Consider the following 18,649-nt stretch of genomic DNA (forward strand, 5'->3'; position numbering starts at 1 on the left):
GCCTTAAGCCTAGGGGTGGAAGAAAGTATATACTCTTAGGGTTTTTTTTATACATCTCCAAGTATAATGGAAGCAGCAGACAATCTACTTATAAGGCAAGTAGATGAGACAGTAAATCAAATCCCCCTAAAGCTGTCATTCGTACAGGGATTCTGTATTTGGTCTCTGTGGCTGCTTTCATTCTGGATATAAATTGAGAAATAGAATCCTACAGGTTCAACAAAGGAAAAAGATTTTTGACAATAATAAGAGACAATTACTTTTTACAACTAATGCAGGACCCAACAGGAAGGGGGCAATTCTAGACATAATTTTAACCAGTAGACCAGTATTAAAAGTACAGATTGGGAGGGCCACCTGGGTTATAGTTAAGCAGAATAAGTGCAAAAAAATCTAGGACTTTGGCACAAACCATACACAGGAGGTAGACATGAAAGTAATGATCAGTGAAGATAGGCTTTAATGGATGCCAGCAGATGATGCGTTTCGAGGTTGTATGCTTCTTTTTCAAATAGCTGGCATAGCTGCACCAAAGTCCTAGATTTTCTGCACTTATTCTACTTCACGCATTTGTGGTCTATCAGTGTCATTAGAACAGAGGAAACCTCCTACAATATCAATATCCACATTGTTTTTCCACGGTCATGTGACATAGAGCTCTGTCTACCTTGTTTCTTCTTTATGACCTAGGTAATAGTAACCACAACCTAATAAGATTTTGTTTATCCTTTATTAAAATATTTAGAAGAAGAACTACAAAAACACTAAACTTCAGGAAGGCCAATTTTTACTGCCTTAAAGAGATGTCCTTAATGGCATGAACTGGGACAAAGCCCTCAAAAATAAAAGTATACAAACTAAATCGGACAGTTTTAAAAGCATTTTAAATGGTTTTTTTAGGATTAGAGAAAATTTTGCCAAGGGAGAAATGTCATAAGATACTAGAACACAGAACCCATCTGAAACCCCTTTCCTACCGTTCTAGCCCGATTGCTCTGTTACTTCCCGCCAGCCTGTTTACTTTGCTGTAGCAATGACATCACATCTATAACACATGACTGCTGTAGCCAATCGTGGTACCTCACTGAAACTAGTGACTTGCTGCAGCAGTCCTGTGTTGTAGATATAATATAAATTGCTGCAGCTGAGTAAATAGACCAGTGCAAAGCACGGGAGCATCAGCACTACTGAATTTACCAGGCGAGTACTGTCTTTTATTACTTTATGAAATTTTATCCCTTTGGGCAAATTGTACCAGTTGTGAAAATCCCCTTTAAATAGGCTCTGTGAAAGATGCATATTTCATGGGAATAAACACATTAGAAACCAATGAGGTTAATAAAATAATAGAAGTACAATAAATGATAAAAAGTGCTCAAAGCACTAAAGCAAGATGGTAGTGATGAGGCATTAAAGATTATAAACAGAAAAAATAACTCTAAAAGACAAGTAAAGGCAGCAGAGAGAATAATCAGAAGTGCAAAAAATAATCCAGCAATATTTTTCAGGTACATACATAAGAAACTTAAAATTGAAACTGTTGGCCTTCTCTGGGTGTAATGGTACGGGAGGATGATAAAAAAAAGTCTATTAATTGCCTTAGGCCGCCTGCAGACGGCCGGGTCGGATCCAGCTGTGAGAATTCTCGCAGCGGGACCCAACCCGAGCCCCTGCAGAGAGCAGAGCGTAATCACCTGCTCACCTGCTCCCGCGGCCGCGGCTGTTTGATGTGCTGGCTGCGAGCCCCGCACAGAAATAGAGCATGCCGTGAAAGATTTTGCACGGACAAATCGCGGCCGTCTGCCTAGGATTGCGTTTGTTAACGCAATCCTATGGCAGCTTTCACGGGCGGCCTTAGTCTTTACCGTATTTACATAGCAAAATCCATTGACACATGTTATGATTGTGGATATTGTAAGATCTTCATTAAATATCAGCTACTTAACCCAGCAAGAAGTGCAGCACTGTCTTAAAAACAATAAAGTAAACAAATCACAACATTTAGATGGCATTCACCCCAAGTTCTGAAGGAATTAAGTACTATGCTAGACAATCCATTATTTCATTGGATGCAGCAGCCAGTGATGTCACATACATAGGCTGCTGCAGCCTGTAATTATTACATATTTCGTATCTATCTATCTCATATCTATCTATTTATCTATCTATCTCTCCGAAACCTTCAGATTTAACTATAACCTTGCCGTTGTTTTGTCCATCTTCTTTAAATGAGTTATTTATTGCGAGTTAGGTCTACTCGTTGACAATAAGTTGATCCCAAAGTGTCCCTGTGCTAGGATCCCCATTGATAGATCTACCCTCTGACCAATAATAATAGCTAATGTTACCCCCTGCAACTCCACCCCAGAAAAAATTACCCACCCTACAATGCCCATTGAAATCGATGGACCTGTCTGTGTAATGCAGGACAGGACAATCCCTTCAGAGCCAGAGGTGTTCTTGGTAGCTTCACTCTGGCCAAAAGATGACGATCCTGAACAGTATGAAAATGGATTATCTACATGGCCTCCCATAACACTTTACACCATCAGCACCCTTGTACTGATGGTGTAAAGTATTATGTAGTGCTGTGAAAGCTCTAGTTTTTCAGCTTTATTTTTCTTTGTCACCCATTAGTTTACATAAAATCTATGGTATTTGTCAGATATGTATTTTCTAGAAATTATATTAAACATACTGCATGGTAAGCTTTGCTTTGATGGCTGTGTAGTTGAAATGAGCTGTAGAATTGTGATAACTAGGACTATCACATTCTGCCTAATGGATAATCAGGTCGGCCTTACCCGTTTCCTGTAGACACAAATGGAAGCATCGTTCATGAAGCATGATACAGTTCTATTTCTAATGAATCCTTAATGAGAAGCGTAGAAAAAAAAGAACACCTCCTTCTCAAGTACTAAATAATCACTCTTGAACTCATACTCTGCCATACAGCAGCATATTGACATCTCTGCTCATCATTAGTCCACATCTTCAGACATTGGTGGCTTTCAAGTGTTTGTCTGCAGAGCATTGTGATGTGCTTCTAGCTCCCCTAGCACCTTTTACAGCCCTTCTCTTGTCGCTCCCTAAGTGTCCTCCTCTCAGTATAGCTGAAAATTAACATAGAAATAAACAGAAAGGCAAATTAGTGAAATTGGCTAAAAGGAAAAGTCTTTGTTGCCCATAACAACCAAACACAGAGCAACTTTATTTTTAAAGGGCACTACAAGAAATGAAAGCTAATTGGTTTCTATTGGGAACTTGAACATTTTTCTTTTAGATTGTTTCATAAATCTTTCCCATTTACATATAAAAACACACAATAATATCCAGGATAAGAAAACTATGGCACTTTTCTTTAAAAATTCACACCTGTCCGCAGTATTTCAGCTAAGCCCCAATCCTGTCAGTGGTGAGGAATTTTTCGGTCGGCAGAAATCCTCGGAATGACTTCAAATAACTTAAATAGCGGCAGCTGTCTGCTTTCCCGAGCGTTGGACGCAGGTAAACTCCCTCCCCCTCCCTTTTTTCAGTTCCCATAAAAGTCTATGGGAGCTTCCAGTGGTTTTTGGTAAAAGGTAGGTCAAGACCTATCTTAGCACGTAGCAAGATAAATCGGTGACAGAAAACGGGCGCTGACTTCTCATTTCGACGGTGCATTTTAGCCACGCAACCAAAAACCGCTCATGTGATTGAGTGCATTGAAATACAATGCTTCACATGGATGCGAGTTTCAGATGACGTTTTAACGAGGTTAAATAGCCGTGTAAAAACGCTTGCATAAATAAGGCCTAATTGTATTTATACATATAGGGCCAATCTATTCTGCAGTGCTGTACAGAAATTGTCATCACTCACATTAGTTCCTGTCTCCTTTGGGGCTCACATTTAAAATTCCGGATCAATAACAACCTGTACAATCAATTGAACAAACATTTTAGATTTCATGCCAAATACTGTAATGGCGTAAACACATGGGCGCATGTGCAAATACGCTCATCGCTACGGAAAACCACAGATTTTTTTTTTTACTAAGCAAACTCCACCCTATTGCGCATGAGATGAAAAAAAAGCTGAAGTTAGGTCCTGCCCTATCTTTTCTCATATGAAGAAAAACTACGTCCGAGAAACATAGGGCAAGTCCTATCTTTTCCCACGTGTAGTATTAACACGAGAAAATCCCGCTAGTCAAAACAAAACCATTAAAATCAATTAATTTATTTAGACACTTTATGCGGACGTGATTTTTACAGCTGCAAAAAAATGTTAAATCACGGCCATCTGAAACACCCCTAAAAAGAAGAAAAAGCAAAATAAAACTGCAAAATGCAGTTCTTGTTCATTTTGCACTGCAAAACTCGCAGTAAAAGGGATAAAACAAAAAAGGTCTATTTACCCAAAACTGGTACCAATAAAAACTACAGTTCGTCACACAGCTCTGTTAATGGAAAATTCAACAAGTTATGGGTCTTTGAATGCAGCAATGCCAAAAACATGTTATTTTTCATAAGTTTTTTATTATGCAAAAGTGGAAAAACCTAAAAAAATATATATAATGTTAGTGATGATTATACCAACTTGCAGAAAAAAATGATCGCGTTTTTAAACTGTATGGTGCAAAACAATGGCAAAATTGATGTGCTCTTTTACGCAGTCTCCATCAAAAAAATGTATAAAAGTTATGTAATACATAATACGAGCATGCCCCAAAATAGTAGCAAGAAAATCAATTGGAAGGCTCACGTTACACACTAGGTGAAAGAAGTGTTTTTTAAACACTGTTCTGTGTCTTTTTTTTAAAGGTCAAATTCAGGGACCAGAAAGAAGAGAAGACACAGGTGAGAGACTTGAGTGCAATATAATAATCATTTTGTCATCATTACATTCTAACTGCTATCTGGTGAGGAAGACTATTATTGAAGGAGCACTGTTCCGTATACGCTACTATAGATATATGAAAATGATTGTTAAATACTTCTTGGTCTTTGGAGTGCTGTGGTGTATCGTGCATGTTTTTGACTTCTGTTTTTTTAGCCTTATCAGCGCTGTTGACTGGCTGAGAGAGGTCACACATGTCCTCTTGCTCAACATGTTAAAGGGGTTGTCCCACAAAAATAACTCCTCTCTTAAGTATCTGATCAGTATGGTGTCTAACTGTTGGGATGCCTACTTATCACAAACATCCCCCGACCCCTGAGTGTCCCTGAATGAATGGAACAGTGTTTACGCACGTGTCCTACTGTTCCTTTCAAATGAATGAAGCCGTATTGCACCCAAATGACCACCACCTCTTCCATGAGTACCATTCTTATTAGTTTTCCTAATAGAGGTCACATAAAGAGTTTTTTTTTGTAGTTTTCAGTCTTCTGTAGATCTTTTCTATTACCCCATTTCAGTAGGGCTGAAAGGGTTAAAAAAATAAACTGAAACATACGTACCCTTCACGATCCTAAATTCCTGGCACCATGGCGCTTAGGATGTGAACTCCAATGCCAGGAGAACGAGCAGTAACGCTGCAGCCTCTCATTGGCTGTAGCAGTCACCTGAGTTCGTTTGATGTCAGCGATCACAGCAACCACCAGGACCACAGTGGTGCTGCAACGCTAGATCCCGGCTGCCGTAGAGGGATAAGTATGTTTCAGTTTATTGTTTTAACCCCTTCAGCTTTATTGAAGCGGGGTTGTCCAGTAACCAGACAACCCCTTTAGGTTCTTTCTCCCTTCTGTCAGAATTGACTATTGTTCTTTTGGAGTGATGGTAATAGGATGTTCACTGACCATGAATTGCTGTGCACCAAGGTCTTTAGCAATGCTTTTGTAGACTTTTTATTCAGCTTCATACATCTCTGTATACAACTGTTGAGGTCTTCTGAAAGTTGTTTGCATCATGGCATAGTTGACACAAACCAGTCTTTCTTGAAAAGGACAGATTTGTCAGTAACCAGGCTTTGTGCCTCTCCTCACATTTTGCTCCGCCGTTGAGTCAATGGCAACCTCCGAGTCTTTTGTGCAGCAGATGCTGCACTATTTCCCTGGCTGTTAACTCTGCTCATAGTGTGCTCGGACCAGCGTGCCCTCAGCTTTTGCGTTACTGCCCTTTTTAGACACCTATTAGATTAAGTACTGTGTGTTTGATGTATTTTTTAAATTTTGAATATAAAATTTGGCAACAATCTGCCTTAAAGACCCCACAATATAGATCCCCTATCGAGATGTATGTCAATTTCTCGTAGAGGCGTATTCTATTGTCTCTCCTGTGGTGCAAGCAGGCGGTGGGGATCCACTCAGCAGACTGATGCAGCCCTAAGAAGCTGCAACTCAGGGGAGAAAAGAAGGTGCCTACTGAAGATGCCATGTCAGCTATGTGACTGGGATGGAAGTGGCCAGCATCTGCAGGGCGGTCAGTGTATTTAATACACTAGATTGACCCGTTGTGCGCTACGCAAACATAAAATGTTTCAAAAGGGGTGGTTGTAAACTTCTAAATCTGCTTGGTTAGGTGATTATTTAGAGTGTTACTTTGTATTTGGAGCAGATATCTAATATAAAAAGCCTACAAGTCTCTCTCTGTTTGTCTGTCTTTTTCTCTGTCTGTCTATCTCCTACTCTATCTGTCTCTTTCTCTGTTTGTCTGTCTGTCTGTCTCTCGCTCTATTTGTCTCTTTCTGTCTGCCTCTCTCTCTCTATTGCTCTCTCTCTATTTCTCTATCACTCTCTGTCTGTCTCTCTATCACTCTGTCTTTCTCTATATTGCTCTCTCTCTGTCTCACTTTCTATCTCTCTCTTTCTGTCTATCGCTCTCTCTCGTCTCTCTATCACTTTCTGTCTGTATTTCCATAACTCTTTCATTGTCTCTCTTTATCGCTCTCTCTGTCTCTCTATTGTTATCTCTCTGTCTGTCTCTCTCTATCGTTCTCTCACTCTGTCTCTATATTGCTATCTGTCGCTGTCTCTCTCTCTCTCTCTCTATCGCTCTTGATTTGGCAGTGTATGCTGCATTGCTTAGCAACGCTTCACTCATTCCAGCTCATGTCTGAAGCACAGCAGCGCCACCCATAGACTTAACATTGTAACTTTCAACCCGCCTGACAGATCCCTGAATGTATTAAACTCACATCTGATGACTTTATGGCACCGGTGAGCATGTGTGTCATCTAATGATACCAACATTATACACCAAAGTTACAGCAAAGGGGTCAAAGTGTGGTGCAAGAAAAAGTATGTAGGCTTATTTATATTAGACGTGTCTGCGCACACTCTGTGCTGATGGGAGAAGGTGGTATGAGAGAAGTCAAGGGCCCACTGGTTAATTCATCGCTTTCCTTGTGGGCCAGTCTGAGTCTGTAGATGGGATTCAGTGTGTGTCCATCTTTGTGAGTGGGTGTAGAGGACAATTGTGAGAGTCCTAAGGCCTCATGTCCACAGGCGGATTCGATTTGCAGAATCCTTGCGGGTGACCTGTGCGGATTCTGCAAATCAAGCTGTCCATAGGGATACATGGGCATCTACAACTGCGTTAAGGCATGCAGATTTGTATTGTGGACCTTTCGGTCCAGAAAACAAATTGCAGCATGCTCCATTTTGCTGTGGATCCCGCACGGATGGCTTCCATTGAAGTCAATGGAAGCTGTCCGATCCGCAACCTGTCCACAATTCAATTGCGGACGGGACGCGGATTCCGCAAGAAAGCAGGATATAAAAAAATGTACTGCACATGTGCGCAGAGCGACGGTCGGCACTCCTGCACACATCTGCAGTGAAAAAGAAATAAGATCGGGACACAGGAGACCCGCACAGGACCCACACAAATAAATATGTGTCTTCAGACGTGGGCAAGTTTGATTCTGCTGCGGGTCATTCGGAATCCGACCCGCCCGTGGACATGAGGCCTTAGGACAAAGTCAGTAATAGGAACTTCGAGGCAGCTGAAAGGCATGGGGTCATTGGGAATGTTGAAGATGCCCATGATGATGGTGAGGATATCAGTAGACAGGAAATGTAAGAGCCAAGTAGTGAAGTGGTTGAGAAAGGTGGTGGTAGGGCCTGGTGATCAGTAGATGATGGCTACTTTGAGGTTGCAGGGAGAGTAGATGTGCACTGAGTGAATTTCAAAAAAGGGGAGGATGAGGGAGGGTAGAGACATAATGGAAGTGAAGATGCAGTTACCTAATAAGAGAGGGCTGATTCCTCCATTGTTGCCAGAGCAAGTTGCGTTGGTGAATTGAGGGCCGCCATAGGAGAGTGCTGCATGAGAGTCTGTGTCAGAGGGAACCAGCCACATTTCCATTGTACAAATAAAGGAAAGCTTATGGTAAATGAAGAGGTTATGAATGTCAGGTAGTTGACTGCAGACAGAAATTGCATTCCAATATGTGTCACAGAGAGGGACTGTGGGCCGCGGGTCAAATAGAGTTGTTTGAGGTTTGAGAAGTTGCAAGAATTTGCAAGAATTTGCCGTAAAGGGCCTGTGATAAGATAGGGATATGATAGAGGGATTTTGCTGAGGGGGCTCAGGATTAGGAGATATATCACCAAGAGTGAGGAAAAGCAGAGAGAGGAGTAGTAGGTGTGGATAGGATGGAGTGTATTGTGGCTGTGTGTGTTTGGAAAGGAAGGTTTTAAGGGTTACAAAAAGTCTTTAACGAAAGTCAAATGAATTGCTAAAAGATATGAGGCGATAAATAGTTCCTTGCTAGCTGTAGGACATCTTTGTAACTGACTTAGTATTACAAAAATGTTCTATTTCACCAATCCAGACTATGGTCATGTAGTCCGGCTGTCCTCCAGGCTTCTGCTGATGCCACATACAAAACCAATGAGCCTTTGCAGCTTAATGTACAGTTATGTCATCAACATCTACCTCACTAACAGTAGGACATCCTTGCATTCGGGTAAGTTGTGCAGGCACCCATGCTCTTCTGCTGTCTTGGTGTATGGGTTTGTCATCAGCAGCAGCTATGTCTCTAGCAGGGAAGACCAACGGCTAGAGACATAGCTGCTGATGACTGACCCATACACTGAGCTGAGGATGCTATGTTGTGTATATCATGTCAGTGGACGTTCAGTGGATTTGACAGCCGAGACATGTGACCATAGTCTGGATTCATCAAATAACACATATTTGTAGTAGTAAGTCAATTAGAAAGATGGTCATTGTAACTCTGAGGAATAAAAAGTGGTTTGGGATCTTGGACAACCTCTTTAAGGCTATTAAAGACTGTATGATTGCATACTGTAAGAGCTGTCACTTGGTTTGCTTGGGTGGGAGAAGGAGTCACCAGATTTCTCTTTGAGTTCTAAGCATCTTTTTATATAAAAATGCTGAATCAAGCAATCTTAGAGTTTCCATCCTCATCCTGTGCTTTCCTCAGATTAAGTAACATACGACACCTGATAGAGTATATTTGGCAAACTTCTGTTGCTGAACATTGATATTCACAATACACTAAGTCAATATATGGTGCCTATAAAAAGTGTTACTTATGAAGATTGAGACATTAAATCTCAGTGGATTTAAAAGTGTATTCCTCTCTTGTGATGGCATATTGTTGGGGTTCCCTGGGTTCTCCTCCGATCTTGAGAATAATGACATTCAGTGACCCCCTTCACAGTCTTTCCTTGCACAGTAATGTGGTTTGTGCCTTCCCTCCATACTGGAATGAGATGCATGTGGAGGAGCTATGTCAGCCACTGTACATAGAAAAATCCACAGCACTATAGGATCGATGCCAATAATTTCAGAGTTTTATTAGATCAAATAACATCCAGAATCAAGCATAAGCATAAAGTAAGAAAAATATCAGAAAGGGCTTTTTCACACCAGCGTATGCGTTATTGCGTTCTCTTGGCCACACCATAAAATTGCATGAACGGACATATTTCCACAATCTTGGCCAGCGTTTTCTCGCCCATTTACACGATCGGGGGTGACGTTTTTAGCAAAAATCTGCAAAAATCCTCAGGATGCCTTCCAATGCCTATATAGAGGCACCTGTAAGCTTTTCCCTGCATTGGACACTTCTAAAATACCTCCCCCTCCCTTTTTTCCCCCAGCTACCATAGAAGTCTATGGGAGCCGCCGCCGTATATCAGGCAAAACAACTATCTTTTTAGCCACCGTATATACGCTGGCCATAAATTTGGTCTCGTATGTTCCATTTTTGACAGTCCAACATATTAACGTACCGTATATTCGCCCGTGTGAATGAATGCATTGGAAACCAATGCCTCAGATGGTCGTGTATATCGGTTGGCCATAAAAATGTCGCCGTTTATGCATTTGTGTGAAGTTTAAGGCTAATGGATTAGTACCAGATGTTTTGGTCACTCTGGACATTCCTTAATTATACATCTACAGGGTGCCATATCCCAATCTTAGCAATACCAGAGCAGCTCTGGCCTAAGCAGGCACGAGCTGAGGGCTGCAGCATGGGCATCTTGTGGACCATGGGTTTCCAGTTGCCCAGCACTTCTTTAACTAGTACTTTAATTAGTCATCACTGTTCACTCTCCAAGCTAATATTACGACTTCACACAATTTATTCTATTGATAAACCGTGAGCAGAAATATGATAAATTAAATGAATAGCATAGATTCTAAAACTTAGGCACCTGACACAGAAGTCTGCCTAATAACGTGGTTAGCGTGTAGAGTCTTTCTTGTTAGCCATATTGTCTATGCCTCATTGAGCTAATAGATGGGTTCTACAATTGCAAGTGTAGCTGTTCATTTTATGGCACCAAGGTCATTGGACGTTTTATTGCCTGCAGTTTTCAGCACTTACCAAAGAACCACACAGAGATGGGAAGGCAGCACACATATAACAGCTAAACAATAGTCTACAAAAGGAAAGGGTAGGAGCAAATGACAGAGGAGATGATAACAAGTTTAAAAGAAAATTGCCTCTAATTGGAAAATAGTGCACCTACAAAGAGGAACAAATAGCACTATTCATTTAAAGATTGGCCGTAGAAAGAAATATGCTGTTAACCACTTAGCTGTCAAGTACTACCCCTTTCTCATGCTGTACGCTGAAATCTACACAGTCTACCTGGATGTAGCATGCACGTTTTCTGGAAGGTACGGTGCAAATGCTCTTCCCTTTCTACATATATATATATATATATATATATATATATATATATATATATATATATATATATATATATATATATATATATAAATAATCAGTTGTGCATCCAGATAGGTGCTGCTAGGCAATATCCTCCCTTTCTCCCTTTCAGTTAGTCTTATCTGATCTTAAATAGTTCTGCTTGTTGATACAATGTTGATACAGTGGGATATGTGTATATTTCTTGCTCAGAAAATATCTATAGACTGTTGAATTGAGCTGAATATATTTTCTGATCAGCAGGTTATTGTATTCCTATTACTGCAACCCTTTAACTCTGGAAATTATGATTTCAATAGTGAATATTTTTAGTTTAAATTGACAAGGTAAAAACAACGTTATAAATAGTTTTTTATATGGCTTGGAATAATAAAACTACTTACGCACTAATGGTTTTTAATGAAAATATAATTGAAAACATTGATGGCCTATTCTTCATCAATATGTGACTGGCCTGGGGTCCAACCCTATGTGACCCCACAAAGCTACATGCGTGGTACACCTAAATAGGGTTGAGCATTTACAGACAAGACACTGTGTATACAGTGAGGGACATAAGTATTTGATCCCTTGCTGATTTTGAAAGTTTGCCCACTGTCAAAGACATGAACAGTCTATAATTTTTAGGGTAGGTTAATTTTAACAGTGAGAGATAGAATATCCAAAAAAAAATGCAGAAAATCATATTGTCTAAATTATATATATTTATTTGCATTTTGCACAGAGAAATAAGTATTGGATCCCTCTGGCCAAACAAAACTTAATACTTGTTGGCAAAACCCTTGTTGCCAAGCACAGCAGACGTTTTTTGTAGTTGATGATGGGGTTTGCGCACATGTTAGAAGGAATTTTGGTCCACTCTTTGCAGATCATCTCTAAATCATTGAGATTTTGAGGCTGTCTGATATAAGTTTTCTATAGGAATAAGGTATGGAGACTGGCCTGGCCACTCCATGAGCTTAATGTGCTTCTTTTTGAGCCACTCCTTTGTTGCCTTGGCTGTATGTTTTGGGTCATTGTCGGGCTGGAAGACCCAGCCACAACCCATTTTTAATGTCCTGGGGGAGGGAAGGAGGTTGTCACTCAGGATTTTACAGTACATGGCTCTACCCATTCTCCCATTGATGTGGTGAAGTAGTCCTGTGCCCTCAACAGAGGAACACCCCCAAAACATAAGGTTCCCACCTCCGTGCTTGACAGTGGGGATGGTGTTCTTTGGGTCATAGGCAGCATTTCTCTTCCTCCAAACACGGCGAGTTGAGTTAATGCCAAAGAGCTCTAATTTTGTCTCATCTGACCACAGCACCTTCTCCCAATCACTCTCAGAATCATCCAGGTGTTGATTTGCAAGCTTCAGATAGGCCTGCACATGTGCCTTCTTGAGCAGGGGGACCTTGCGGGCACTGCAGGATTTTAATCCATCCATTACGGCATAATGTGTTACCGGCTTGATAAAGACCAAATCGCTGGTCGAAACGTCGTCACTTTATTTTTTTATGGGAAAATAAAAACACTTGATTTCTTTTGCACTGTTGGATGCTGCCACTTTATTCTGATCGCATAGTGTGTTACCAATGGCTTTCTTGGTGGCTGTGGTCCCAGCTGCCTTGAGATCATTAACAAGTTCCCCCCCGTAGTTTTAGGCTGATCTCTTACGTTCCTCATGATCAAGGATACCACACAAGGTGAAATTTTGCATGGAGCCCCAGATCAATGCCGATTGACAGTTATTTTGTATGTCTTGCATTTTCTTACTATTGCACCAACAGTTGTCTCCTTCTCGCCCAGCGTCTTACTTATGGTTTTGTAGCCCATTCCAGCCTTGTGCAGGTCTATGATCGTGTCCCTGACATCCTTAGAAAGCTCTTTGGTCTTGCCCATGTTGTAGAGCTTAGAGTCTGACTGAATAATTGAGTCTGTGGACAGAAGTCTTTTATACAGGTGACCACTTAAGTCAGCTGTCTTTAATGGCGGTAACGATTTGATTAGGAGCGTCTAACTGGTTTGGAGGAGCTGGAACTCTTAATGGTTGGTAGGGGATCAAATACTTATTTGGGATATATACTTTTTGGGATATTCTATCTCTCACTGTTAAAATTACCCTACCCTAAAAATTATAGATTGTTCATGTCTTTGACAGTGGGCAAACTTACAAAATCAGCAAGGGATTAAATACTTATCTCCTTCACTGTAAATAAGCATTAACCCCTTCAGTGGCTGGTTTCTTACCACCCTGTCGTGCCCACCAGGGCAGGTTTTTTAAATGGCCCAATCATTTAATTTCAACTAATTTTGCAGTCGTGTTCCAAGAGCCATAACTTTTTCATTTTTCCATTGACCCAGCCATATGAGGGCTTGTTTTTTGCGGGACAAGTTGTATTTTTTATGTCATCATTTTTGGGTATATATAATGCATTGCATAACTTTTGTAAAAAAAAATTGTAGGGAGATTGGGGGGAAAAAAAGAAATTCTGCCATTTGTTTCTTGGATTTCATTTTTACGGCGTTCTCCTGAACGAATCAGAGCAATAGATGCTTTGTCGGCTTGACAAGTGCAGCCTGCCCAAAGCTCCGAAGAACAATAGCATGGACCCCAACAGCACCAGCTAGGTGGGTATTCCTTTTTTCGATAGGTAGCGCAGCAAGCACTTGTGTTTAGCACTGCCAGAAACGTAGTACCAAGTTGTGCCATGTTTTCAGCAGCACTGAAACTGCTGCCCATTCATTTCAATGGGCGACGCACAGCTGAAAATGGCCAAAGACAGAACATGCACTGCGTTTTGACGCTTGTGTGAACAGCCCCATTGAAATAAATAAGAGCCTTGTACAGCGTTTAGGGCAGCGCTAAACGACAACAAAAATGTCTGTGTGAGGGAGGCCTTATAATTAAATTGCGCAGGTCCCACAGATCTAACAGTCCCTTTTAGGTTGCGTTTAGACATTTTTTTGTATTGATTAAAGAAGTCATTTTAATTTCTCATGTAAGGAAGGCCATGTACACTGCAGCTAATGGACAATATATAGGAAAAACAACCTTTATTTCCCTTTGACTGTATCCATCAAGACCAGGGGTGAGTGAGAACAAACTGTTTAACTGGAATAGGACAGTACAGTAAAGGAAATAGAGCAACCCAAAACAAGGAAAAGAAGCCGTGTGGACTGTATCCTCCATAGGGATGCGTAGGTTTGACTCTTGAAAGCAGAATTTTTTTCTGTATAGCAGGTGCCGCCAACTCCAATTACCATCACAACCTTAAAGAGCTTCTGTCAGCAAATTAAAAAAATTATACTCACCCGCATCCTGCCCTGCATCCCTATATAGTCTAACCTGTGGAAAAAGAAGAGTTAAAAAAAGAAAGCAAACTCACCTAATCTACTTGGTCTCTCTGTTGTTTACCTGGCGCGTGAGGGGTCGGCTCCTGCATGCTCCTGTGCACTCACGCCGACCTGGCTGCGTCTAACCTCTGACGTCCACGGAGAGTCAGCGGTGAGTGTGCAAGCGTGCTGGGAAGGGAGATGCATGCACACTTGGCATCGACTCTTCGAGGACAGCAGAGGTTCGACGCGGCCAGACCAATCAGTGAGCAACGTGTCACTTGTGACGCGTCGACCACTGACCCAGGCGGCAGTACTTGTGTCCGGCAGTGGTCGGAGAAGGGGCAAAAGCTGGAACTTTGCCAGCTTCAGCCCTGCGATTGGATGGCTACTGGAGGCAGAGGAAAAGACCAGCAGGTTCCCGGTGACCGGACCCGTAAGGCACAGGTGAGTATTTTTTTTTTCCTGACAGTACCCCTTTAAGGTTGGATGTGTGAACAACAAATACGAAAAAAGGCTAAAAAGTTGGGTAGAAAGATGCATTTAAACTGAAAGATGACCGCTCAAAAATTGCTCAAACAGCATTTTGAGTGACAGTTTTGAGCGATCATCTTTGCATAACTCTTAAGTAGCTAATTAGCTACTTAAAGAGTTATAAATGCAGGTGGAGTGGGACAAGGCTAATTGCGAGAACAAAGCAGCTGTTTGCATACACAAAACAGCTGCTTTATTCTCGCAGTTATCAGCAGTGTCCCTCTGAGCTGATAGCTCTGAGAAACAGCAGGAGCGCTGACAGCTCCTTTGTTTTTGGAGCTTTCAGCTGTTTTCCCGCTGGGAAGTCCCAGCAGGATACCAGCTGAAAGAATGCTATCAGCGCCACCAGCTGAGAAAATCAGTGAGCGGCACTGATAAGAGTCATCGTTGATTTCTAGCTTGCTAGAAATTAGCAATGAACGAATAGTGCACGGACAGTACAAAATGGTTAATATATTGGTTATATATATTAGAGAAGTAGCTATATAAAAACAAAGCTTTATTAAAATTGTGGTGAGGGCTTGTTCAGACGAGCGTGTTTTTAGCGCTGCTAAGAAGCACTCAGAACACGCTTCTTTAGGAACCAATAGGTTCCTATAGAAGTGTGCACATGGACGATTGTTAGAAGCACTAAATCAGCGTGTCTAACAAAGATAGTAAATAAGGGAGAAGGAATAATACATCCACAGTGTCACCTATTGGAAGGCAGCATTCCTTCAAGCCAAAGTTAGACTCTTTATACAAGCCTTGTAACAATCACTGGGAATTAAAAGCAAAGCCCGACTCCATTCACAGACAGCTGTTTCTGGGTATTTGCCCTTCATCAGTGTACAGTAGGAGTCTGGCTTTGCTAGTGAGAGGCCAGGGATGGGGATCAGATACTCTATCTTTCCTCCTTAAGGGGAGCGCCTAAACGGTGAGTGATCGATCAAAAGGCCATTCATGCTCCTCTGGGTAATATGCAAATAAGGGAAATGGAATAATACCGCTAACAAAGATAGGACATGTGAGTGCAAACTCGCATGTTGGCTCCGAGGTCGTGCACAAAGATAGGATATGTCCTAGCATGCTTAGCAGCGCGAAAACAGTGCTCATCTGAACGAGGGCTAAAAGCAAGAACATAAAACATATATACCTAAATGGGTGCATAAAATATAATAACATTTTTGTTAAAAAAAAAAAAAAAATATATATATATATATATATATATATATATATATATATATATATATATATATATATATGAAGGATTTTTTAATAGAGCCCTATTTAAATATATGCACACTAAATCACACTGCCTCACAAAAACACACAAATATTTTATTGACTGCATTGCATTTACCTCCAGAGATCCATTTCATATATACTTCTCATTTACTTTTTATTTAATCTCAACGATCCATAAATATGCCCCCTTTCATCTAAAAAAATGAACCCATGACCTTGTCAGTGACAATCATTTAATATAGAGAATTCATAAAACATTTTCATAAGTATCTATCTGGTCTACCACATCCCCATTTGGGGTAGCTTTCACTTTTCTGCTGAATACAGGTGCACTGCATTGGCTAGGACTTTATTCTGCCAACCTGTTCTCCCAAGGGTGCAGCGGGCATCCCCAAGCCAGCATTTATATTTTGCTGTGCACTGCTCTCCTCTGCATGCATGACATCAAAGCACTACTGTCTGCCATTGATAGTGGGACCCTGTTTCTTTTTTGAAATACCCTTCCCCTGTTTTAGATTTCGTCCCTAAAAAAAATGCAGCAATGACTGGACTTCATTTATACATTACCATAGACACTTGTCTACTAACAAAGTACTGGTATACCCAGTACGTTGGTCTTTTCTAAGATATATTTTAAATTAGGGAATTAATAAATGATTAAGTGCTTATCTTGATATTTGAACATTTTTATTCTATATATATGTTTTTAATATGCCACACTATATCTATACACTCTCATAATTGGTACCAGTATATATAACTTGTTTTTTTCTAGGATCAAATCAACTGAATGTATTAATATTTAAATATTTAATAACTGTATACATGTATTTTTTCCCGTACCCCACGTTAACTCTCTTTATGTCTTCTTGATACATTTATTTTAATTGTATTATTTGTGGCTTAACAATTTTATGGATTTATGCCCAAGAAAACATATATTGGAGGGGTGTTGTTTCCTGCTGCTGCTAATCTTTTTTACTTTTTTTGCCACTGGACATTTTGTATCAAAGATATCATCACATTATATTTGGTAAACATCTTAATATATATGATTTTTTTTTAATTTCTTTTTTTATTTTTACTCTGTCTCATGAATCCATTTGGGTATATATTTTTTATGCTCTTCCTGTAAGCATAAATGTAATAAAGTATTTTTTTTATATAGCTAGCTCTCATATATTTATATATAGATTTTTTTAATTTTATATATATATATATATATATATATATATATATATATATACCAAACACCCATGTATACCAAACAAATTAAAATTTCCTAATTTTCACGCTGTTCCAGTTATTTCCGACACAAAATTGTCTATATTTCTAAAATGTATGTGTACTTAATGCGTTTGTCTGATATTTTATTATGTACCTGTCACTAATTGATTGCTTCTATATTTTATTCTGAAGGTATTCTGCTATACCTGTCTTTTTACCTTGTACCATGTCTACATAACGCATTATGCTTGTTGTCATTCCATGCCATTTATGTTTAAAAGGATTTTATTTATTTATTTACTTTCATAGAGAAATTACAGTCTGAATTGAAATATATCATATTAAATTCAACTGTGCGCATTAACAGAAGAACATTTTACAGTCATATATTTCATTACTGGATTAGTTGTCTTCTTCCGTCGTGGCAAAATTTTATAAAGTCCAGGTTACTTTAGAGTAACCGAGGAATAAAATATGTATACATATAGAGGAACGTTAGATTATCCTCAGGTAGCATGTACCGATGTCCCTCTGCAGAATATGCCACCCCTCCCACTCGCCTCATTTAAGACCTAAAGAATGCTTGCGCTAAATTTCATGCTTGTATGACACCAGGAAGTTACATTACATAGGGGTGCACTTACTTTTGTAATTAGCATTGAATAATAGAGTTGTGGCTCCCTTAATTTTCCTATTTAGGACCTTACATTTCCTATTTAGGGCCTAAAGAATGCTTGTGCCAAATTTACACTTGTACAGCATCGGGACGTGACATTACATATGGGGTGCACGTACTTTTGCAATTAGCATTGAATAATCCAGTTGTGACCCATTTACTTTTTCCATTTAGGACCTAAAGAATGGTCATGCTAAATTTCATCTTCGTACGACACCGGGAAGTTAGAGAATTAGATTAGATACATTATATAGTAGTGCCAATACTTTTGCACTTAGCACTGAATAATCGTGTTGTGATCACTTTACTTTTCCTATTTAGGACCTAAACAATGGTCATGTCAAATTTCATGTTTGTACGACAGCGAGAAGTTGCATTACATAGCGGTGTCAATACTTTTGCACTTAGCATTGAATAATCAAGTTGTGACCCCTTTACTTTTCCTATTTAGGACCTAAAGAATGGCCATGCCAAATTTTATGTTTGTTCGACCCTGGGAAGTTAGAGAATTAGATTATGTACATTACATAGGGGTG

At 40.0% G+C, this 18,649-nt stretch overlaps 1 protein-coding gene across 1 annotated transcript in view; it reads left to right on the plus strand.

The window, feature by feature from the left end:
* SRRM3 (serine/arginine repetitive matrix 3) overlaps nt 1-18,649 on the plus strand; it is a 144,468-nt gene that overhangs the window by 56,309 nt on the left and 69,510 nt on the right. Inside the window, exon 5 of the mRNA XM_066575270.1 lies at nt 4,806-4,841. Within this exon, the coding sequence (XP_066431367.1) occupies nt 4,806-4,841 (36 nt within the window). The remainder of the gene's footprint in view (nt 1-4,805; nt 4,842-18,649) is intronic.

This window comes from Eleutherodactylus coqui, chromosome 1 (assembly GCF_035609145.1).
Source record: "Eleutherodactylus coqui strain aEleCoq1 chromosome 1, aEleCoq1.hap1, whole genome shotgun sequence".
Classification (NCBI taxonomy): domain Eukaryota; kingdom Metazoa; phylum Chordata; class Amphibia; order Anura; family Eleutherodactylidae; genus Eleutherodactylus; species Eleutherodactylus coqui.